A 9149-nucleotide genomic window follows, 5' to 3' on the forward strand; every position below is an offset into this window, starting at 1 on the left:
GAGAAAGAGAATGTAAGTGAGACAGGGAGAGAGAGAGAGAGAGAGAGAGAGAGAGAGAGAGAGAGAGAGAGAGAGTAGGAGAAAGAGAATGGAAGTGAGACAGGGAGAGTAGGAGAAAGAGAATGGAAGTGAGACAGAGAGAGAGAGAGAGAGAGAGAGAGAGAGAGAGAATGGAAGTGAGACAGGGAGAGAGAGAAAGAGGGAAATAGGGAGGACTTACCCCAACGTGGTCATTGTGACAATGGTGTACCAGAAGGAGGCTGGAATGCTGGTGAACTTGGTCGACGACGACCCCTTCTCTGCGTAGAACATGACCGTGGCGAAGATGATGATGGCCATGGTGAGGGAGAAGAGGAGGAAGCCCAGCTCAGAGGCGCAGCTCTTCAGCGTGTACCCCAGGATCCTGAGGCCCTGCGAGTGGCGGGAGAACTTGAAGATGCGGAACACACGGAACACTCTGAGCGTGACGAAGGCCCCGCTCACATCCTCATTGTCTGTCATCACCAGGCCGATGTAGTAGGGAAAGATGGCCACTACGTCTATGATGCTCATCACACTGCGCATAAATTGGTAGCGGCTGGGCGCAGCGAACAGTCTCATGAGGTACTCCACGGTGAAGATGAGGACGCAGGCTGTGTCCATGCAGAAGAAGGCGATGGTATAGCGCTCGCCACATGGCATGTCCTTCTGTGAAGGCGTGGCACCGCAAGGTACCGTCTCTATCACGTTGGTGAGGACTGAGATGGCGATGAAGAAACCGGTGACATAGTAGAACACAAGGGCCATGGTGGAAGTGTGAGGGTTCTCAAAGGCCCTCCACATGGTCTCTCTGTATGTCATGTTGGGCAGCTTGCAGTCCTTGTTGTCATCCTGGTCATCTTGGAGACGCTCCGCGTTCTCCCGCTTCCGGTCCTTGTACTCTTCGTAGCAGCAGTCGCCGATGATCTCCGGAATGATGCCGAAGAAAGTTAGCTCTTCGTCATAGGCCGAGATGCACTCGTAGCGAGGATAGTGTAACTTTCCCGTCCGGTAGAAGTTGAGAATGCTGCGGAAGGAGTCTGGGTCCCGGTCGAAGAAATACTCCTTTGTCTCCTCATCGTAAAAAAACTGTTTCTCTGAGCTTCCCAGCAGGGTGTCTGGGTAGCGGTCCAGTGTGGTCCTCCAGGTCTGGAAGCGTCGTCCACTCACGTTCAGGATGATCAGCTCGTCATGTCTCTTTCTGTGGTCTCTAGGAGCAATGGGCATGGGGCAGTTGGCCACAGGCATCCAGCCAATAGCTGCTGCCCGTGCAAAGGGAAGCCATGCAGCCACTCCTGCCGCCATGGCGACTCACTCTGTGTTCCGGCTTGCCTTAAAATTACCTGCCATCTTGAGCAGAGAAACAGACAAAACATACAATCAGTAACAACTCATGAATACAACATTTCCATGATAAGGTGATTGCATGGTACAGTGCCTTCAGACAGTTTTCACACCCCTTGACTTTTTCCAGATGTTGTTGTGTTACAGCCTGAATTTAAAAAGGCTTTACATTTAAATAGTTTGTCACTGGCCTACACGCATCGTTTTTGTTTGTGGAAGACAGACGGAAGACTGAGGGACCACCTGTGATAATTAGCGATCTAGCATGCTCCGAACAACTGTGCGTAAAGGAAGAAGGTCACCAGAAATGTGCTGTCATTGAGCAAAACTGCAATCTGCACCTGTGATGAAGCTGGTTAAAACAGTGTACACTCGGTGGCCAGTTTATTAGGTCACCGCCCAATTCCTGAAAAGGGTTCGCTCCTACAAACACTTGGCCATACTGTTCGATTGAACATTTAAAATGGGCAAAACAAGTGACCCAAGCAGCATTGAGCGTGGTGGTATGATCGTCTGTGCCAGGCACGCTGGTTCCAGTATGTCACAAATGGCCGGCTTCCTGGGCTTTTCATGGACGGCAGTGTCTAGGGTTTCCTGATAATGTTGCGACAAACAAAAAACATCCAGTCAGTGGCCTTTTTGTGGAGTGAAAACAGCTTGTTGATGAGAGGTCCAAGGAGAATGGCAAGAATCGTGCAAGCTAATAGGCAAGCCACAAACAGGCAAAAAACGGTGCAGTACAACACTAGTGTGCAGATCGGCATCTGAGAAAGCACAACTCGCCGGTCCTTGTCACGGATGGGCTATTGCAGCAGACGACCACACTGGATTCCACTTCTATCAGCTAAAAACAAGAAGAAACAGCTCCAGTGGGCACGCGATCACCAACAATTGACAATTGAGGAGTGGAAAAACATTGCCTGGTCTGACGAATCCCGGTTCCTGTTGCATCATGCTGACGGCAGAGTCAGGATTTGGCGTAAGCAGTCCATGGCCCCATTCTGCCTGGTGTCAACAGTACAGGCTGATGATGGTGTAATGGTGTGGGGAATGTTTTCCTGGCACACGTTAGGTCCCTTGATGCCAATTGAGTAACGTTTCCATTCCCCAAATAATTCAGGCTGTTTTGGAGGCAAAGGGGGGTTCGAACCGGTACTAGATGGGTGTACCTAATAACTATATTTTGCATTTATTTTGATGTGATATGAAAGTAAAGACATTAATGTTTCTACAACCATATTGCAATGGAGAATCGATTCGGCTTTAGATGGAGTATTTGGCAGTCTACTTCTGAAAATAACATATAAGGTCCTTGGACCAATGGTAGGCTCCTTAAGAGTACATCTTGGGCTATGGATGCAAGGATTATAACAAGAATCCCTCTGCAAGAACACCACCTCTAAAATACCTCTAAGCAGGCTGTCAAATTCCCTGTCATTTCCAGAGCTCACAGAACAGAATGTTTAAGACAGAGAGGATAATGTGAAGTCTCCTTAGGAAGCTGTTAACAGCTATGACAAATAGAAGTGGTCTGTTCAGAATAGAACGAGACCTGTCGAGTCAGAATTGCATACCTGCCATACTGCTAAGTATGTATCCGATTTAAGGATAATATTTAGAACGATTGTCAAAATATCGAAAATCCAGTATACTTCTGCTTTTTTATTGCTCATTTTGACAACATTTCGATAGGAGTGTATACAATCTTCATTTGTTGCGGCAAATTTTTCTGCAAAGCAGGAAATGCAAACTTGTGGTGATATTCGAGTTTTAATACAGGTTTCTGAAGTTTGTAATTTCCACATTGAAATTTCAGACTTGATTTGCCTTAACAACAAAATATATCGATTCCTTATAATCCACATGTTAATTCACATTTCCTGTTGCTGCAGGATTAATGTCCTTCTGTTTGCAAAGTGGCTCAGATGAAGATCTTGCATGCTGTAGCCTAGCGCTGGTTGAATACAATTCAGTAGTTTGATGAACAAGTAAAACATTTTTGCTGGTTTAACATTCCGATAACAATTCTCAACTCCACATGTCAGGCTACTTGTAGAAAAAAAAGACCAGCACATTAGAAACAAATAGGGACAACTCACGTGCTCAATCAAAGCTTTCTATATCACTTACCGCCAAAACAAGGAAAGATCCCAAGAAATGTATTGCGCGATCCTCCAGTAAAATAATTCCTCAGAGGAAAAGCTACATATTTTGAAGGACACATTGACAAAGGACCTCTGTACGAATAAACGAACCAAGTGTAGAGGAACACGAGATGGGGATGGATGTTGATGCGTTGAACGATCCGAAACGTGTTGATGAAATTCACCAAAACCTTAGATGTCTTTCTTTAAACCACACCTGCATCTAGTGGCACCTGCGGTTTGGACAGAAAGCACAGATTCATTTTGCAGTCTTCGGGATGATATTCACACCTACCTCATGTCGGTGAAGACTAGAATAGTGGATGATGGATGTAGGAGTCAGTCTCCGCAATGTCTCTCTCTCTCTCTCTCTCTCTCTCTCTCTCTATTTATCTCTTGTGCGCATAGGCACTAACACTCTCCATCTCCCCTCATACATTTACCGTGACAAATCAGTCCACTCAACCAGCTACACGGACTGATTTGTCAACACTTTATTCATGTTTTTTCTTTCTTCTTTACGTTTTATTAGTTAATGTGAGAAAATACATCTTGATTATGCAGGCCTGTATTGGGGGAGTTGGTATACTGTGAAAGTTCCTCATTCAATTATGTGCAGCACCGTGAGGGAAAGTTGCCTTCTAGAGAAATCTTGTCACGTGACAGTGTATAATAACTAGAACACTTGATAGTTATGATCGAGAAGGGTTTGCAGCGTTCTTTTAAAAAATTTCTTTAGTACGGGGTAATATATCACGATTTAATGGTCATCTCCTCGTTTAAACCCACTCATCAAATCAAATGTTTACTCTATAATGAAAAGTGGAAGGCTTTTATATTTAGCCTCTATAACTTACACGTATTACCATGTAATGTGTAAGTAAATGCATTGTTAATTATCTTACAGTGTGAACATGTAAATGTTACGGCTCATCAGAATTGGGATTTGGGTTGAAATATCCGAAAGGCTTGTTTTGACGGATTACAGAAATTCAAATTCAGAGCTCCAAAATGATATTCCATACACTGTGATTGGAGGAAGCGTGGAAAGGTTATGTTGCTTTAAAAGTTGATTAAATGTTATCCCACTTAGGAGACAAGTAGACGAAAAATACCCTTGAACGATTTTGCTGAGTGCTAGAGAGCTCTTTGTTTATGCCCATGCAGGATCATTCACACCCTCTTAAACCATAGACCCACCAATCTCTTCAAGAATTAACATGAAAATGCAAGATCAACCATAACCCTGGTCAACCTCTCCATTATCTCAGCCAATCATGGCTAGCCAGGAAAGACCCTGTCTTTTTTCTATACAGCTCAGTGCTTTTTCCTTGGCTAAACTAGGCTAATCATTTCACATTTGTATTAGTATTTAAGGATCACATATACGTTTATAATTAAGGCACATAAAGTTCACATGTTCAACAAGGCATTTCTGCTAAAAAAAAAAAAAAAAAAATCTATAATTTTTCAAACTGCCCTACTGTGAAGAAGGGACTAGAGTCATCCACCCCCTATTGGGCTGGCATGTCACAAATTATGGATGGTACATATTAAAATGTTTAAGTCTTATTTTTATTTTACATTTTTTAATCATAGTGAGAAGTAATTAAGTAGGATTTGAGATCATACAAAATGTAGACCTCGACACGAGGATTACATTCATTATTACTACAATATCCATATTTATTACCCAAGAGAGGCAGTAAACATTGGCCTTGGGAAAGTAGAGAGCTTAGAGTATTACTTTATTAATCCCATTTTGGGAAATTATTTTCTCATGCATCGTTAATGACTTGACAGGACGCAATGACAGGACACGTAACGATGACCAACGCATGATTAGAAAACAAAAGGCACACGCACCAACCATAGTATCCCAAATTGAATAGTCTGATTCCAGTGCTGTTTTCAATCCTACCCTGGAAGGAAAACAGGAAGCAACATTTCCCAATAGACAGTTAATCAATTACACTCATTAAAAAGCCTCATAGCTGTGTGGGTAAAAAGGATCGTCTAAACCTCTCCGTGGAACATCTGGGCAGGATGTTACCTGCCACTGAAGCTGCTCCTGTGTTGCGTTAAAGTGTCGTGGAGTGGGTGTGTGTCATTGTCCATGATCTTGTCTGTTTTTACTGGCAGCCTATTGTAGCACTGGCTTTGTTAAGGATTTTGTAAAGCTAGTTTTAAGTCCTCCTTAGCTAAATTCCCTTTCCAGCACATAATGGCATAGGTCACTACACTCGCCATGTCACTGCTATAGAATATACAAAGCATTTTGTCACATACATTAAAAGATCTAAGCTTCCCTAAAAAGTACAGTCTGGATTGTTTTTATTGCTTTGTAGACACTGTGAGAATACTCCTTCCAGTTCAGTTTGTTGTCCACTAGTACACCCTAGTACTTACAAGAGTCAACAGTGCCAATCTCTTCAAAATGAATAGAAATGGGATCAAAGACACATTTATTTTTCCTCAAATCTACCACTAGCTCCTTGGTCTTATCATGTGTCATATCACTGAGCATACAGCATGTGTCATCCAATTCCCTCGTTGCGCTGTGCAGACATATTATTCCGTAAGGGAGCTAAGCCTACACAACTCAGAGTATTTACTTGGCCTCAAGTTCACTGTTTCTTAATAGCCTTCACAAACTTGGACCAAAAAAATCTGAAACAATTGTCTTTCCCTGAGTACATCCGTATCCATAATTTACCGTTCAAAAAGGTCCCCCAGAAGGACATTCTTTCAACAATTTCCATTATGAATGTGAGGTATTCAAAAAGGCCCTAATTTGCTCTGGAGACCTTGAAGTAATGAAATAACCCTCTGACTTAAAACAGACACTAAAATAACACTAGAGTTAACATACTCACTGGCAACACACTGGTGCTGCTATGGAAAACCCAGATTGCCTCCTAACCATAGAGAAGTTGAAGGAACACCAGACCTTCCTCACATCTCCCTCTTCAGTCCCATGCAGCCAGTCGATGCTTGTCTCAAGGCCCCCTCGGCTGACTGTGTCATGTTGGCCTTTTGAAAGGACCTCTTCACGGGGAACAGATGGAAGAAGAAGAAGAAGAAGTCTAGATGATGAAACGCACTTTTGATGAAAACCCTTGTAATGTAGCAAATGTTCTTCAGATGAAGGCATTTAAAAGCATTGCGTCTTTGAACAATTTATCTTAAATGAAATGTGTTTTAGAAAACACCCTGGCATGGAAGGTATTTTCAAGAATATGCATGCTCTAAGTAGCTGGAGGGATACTGATATGCGACACTATTCCATTACATAAACTCCTTTCATGTTCCTGCTAAAAGGATTTTGAAGGAGGAAACAAAAAAAAGTGTCTTTCCACAAAAGATGAGAGAATACTTGTTTTTCTTTCTTTTACTGGTGCAACTGTATTTCCATATAAATGTTCTGCATGAATGTATCATTTACAGTACCAGTCAAAAGCTTGGACACACCTACTCATTCTAGTGTTTTACATTGTAGAATAATAGTGAAGACATCAAAACTATGAAATAACACATATGGAATCATGTAGTAACCAAAAAAGTGTTAAACAAATCAAAATATATTTTATATCTGAGATTCCTCAAAGTAGCCACCCTTTGCATTGATGACAGCTTTGCACACTCTTGGCATTCTCTTAACCAGCTTCATGAGGAAGACACCTGGAATGTATTTAAATTAACAGGTGTGCCTTGTTAAAAGTTCATTTGTGGTATTTCTTTCCTTCTTAATGCATTTTAGCCAATCCTTTGTGTTGTGACAAGGTAATGAAACTCGCTCTCATGAGGAGCCAGTTTCATCAGGAAAGAAGACCCAGAGTTACCTCTGCTGCAGAGGATAAATTCATTAGAGTTAACTGTACCTCATATTGCAGTACAAATAAATGCTTCCCAGAGTTCAAGTAACATACACATCTCAACATCAACTTTTTAGAGGAGACTTCATGCTGCAAAGAAACCACTACTCAAGGACACGAATCAAAATAATAGACTTGCTTGGGCCAAGAAACACGAGTAATGGACATTAGACTGGTGGAAATCTGTTCTTTGGTCTGATGAGTCCAAATTTGAGATTCTTGGTTCCACCCGCTGTGTCTTTGTGTGATGCAGAGTAGGTGAACAGATGATCTCTGCATGTGTGGTTCCCACCGTGAAGCATGGAGGGGGTGTGATGATGTGGGGGTGCTTTGCTGTTGACACTGTCTGTGATGTATTTAAGGCACACTTCAATGCACACTTAACCAGGATGGCTACCACAGCATTCTGCATCAATACGGCCATCCCATCTTGTTTAAGCTTAGTGGGACTATCATTTGTTTTTCAACAGAACAATGACCCAAAACATACCTCCAGGCTGTGTAAGGGCTATTTGACCAAGAAGGAGAGTGATGGAGTGCTGCATCAGATGACCTGGCCTCCACAATCACACTATCTCAACTCAATTGAGATGGTTTGAGATGAGTTGGACCTCAGAGTGAAGGAAAAGCAGACAACAAGTGCTCAGCATATGTGGGAACTCCTTCAAGACTGTTGGAAAAGCATTCCAGGTGAAGCTAGTTGAGAGAATGCCAAGAGTGTGCAAAGCTGTCATCGAGGAAAAGGTGCTACTTTGAAGAATCTAAAATCGTATTTATTTTTTGGGGGTTACAAAAAACATGACTCCATATGTGTTATTTCATAGTTTTGATGTCTTCACTATTATTCTACAATGTAGAAAACAGTCAAAATAAAGAAAAACCCTTGAATGAATGGGTGTGTCCAACCATTTGACTGTTACTGTATATTGGGACTAGATGTGAAGCTTTGCACTGTCAATCTTGATCTTTGTCTCACAATCATTTTAACAACCACTCACGTTCAGTGATGAGTCATATGCTCAGAATGTTATTACACATTAGGTGCAATTATTCATGATGACCATATCGTAATGGGAAGAAATGTTTCTTCAAGGTAGAGAAGATGTTTTGGAGCGAAATTGCAATCTGAACGAAACAGAATGTCTAAACTGTCGGGTCTTTGACACATACCCCTTTTCTCCCGCTGAAAGATCAGCCATTGTCATGGGAACAGAAGAGGACTACCTGGTGCGGTGGTCTCAGGTACTGTTGGACTACCTCAAATCATCCCGGCTCTGACACACACACAAACTGCATGCTTTGCAGTTCCATCAACCCATCTATATACGGCAGGTAGCCTAGTGGTTAGAGCGTTGGGCTAGTAACCAAAAGGTTGTAAATAAGAATTGGTTCTTAACTGACCAGCCTTGTTAAATAAAGGTAACATTTTAAACATATACCTCTCACACCCTACAGTAACCTGTGGATCATGAGAGAACCTTCATAAATTGGCAGAACGTTTACAACCTATTTGTTGACACTTTATGTCGTGTCCCGTAATACTTTATTTGAAATGAGACACCTTTGTTTATTCATAAGACATCCGTAAAGACTTTATATCATTTGATGCTGTACTTACTAAAAAGTCAGACACCCTCGACCATTCACAACACAGAGAGGTTCACTTTCTATGATCTCTCTCCCTCTCTCTGCTCTGATAGACATGGGCCTGCAACTCTCATCTCTCCAGCGTTGCACTACATCATTTATTTCCTTACAGAGTCATAGT

The 9149-nt window shown here is 42.2% G+C and overlaps 1 protein-coding gene across 1 annotated transcript; it reads right to left on the reverse strand.

Annotated features, from left to right (window-relative positions):
• Nucleotides 1-216: 216 nt before the first annotated feature.
• On the reverse strand, nucleotides 217-3712 carry LOC124017189 (potassium voltage-gated channel subfamily D member 3-like). The gene is made up of 2 exons (XM_046332551.1): nucleotides 3493-3712; nucleotides 217-1368 (listed from the first exon to the last, which is right to left on the reverse strand). The coding sequence occupies exon 2, from the start codon at nucleotides 1321-1323 to the stop codon at nucleotides 217-219; it is 1107 nt and encodes a 368-aa protein (XP_046188507.1). The 5' UTR covers nucleotides 1324-1368; nucleotides 3493-3712.
• Between the last annotated feature and the right edge of the window lie 5437 nt (nucleotides 3713-9149).

This window comes from Oncorhynchus gorbuscha, linkage group LG03, assembly GCF_021184085.1.
Source record: "Oncorhynchus gorbuscha isolate QuinsamMale2020 ecotype Even-year linkage group LG03, OgorEven_v1.0, whole genome shotgun sequence".
Lineage (NCBI taxonomy): Eukaryota > Metazoa > Chordata > Actinopteri > Salmoniformes > Salmonidae > Oncorhynchus > Oncorhynchus gorbuscha.

Excerpts from the sequence above, each read along its gene's own strand:
- LOC124017189 (XM_046332551.1), bottom strand. The coding sequence starts at position 1,323 with ATGGCGGCAGGAGTGGCTGCATGGCTTCCCTTTGCACGGGCAGCAGCT.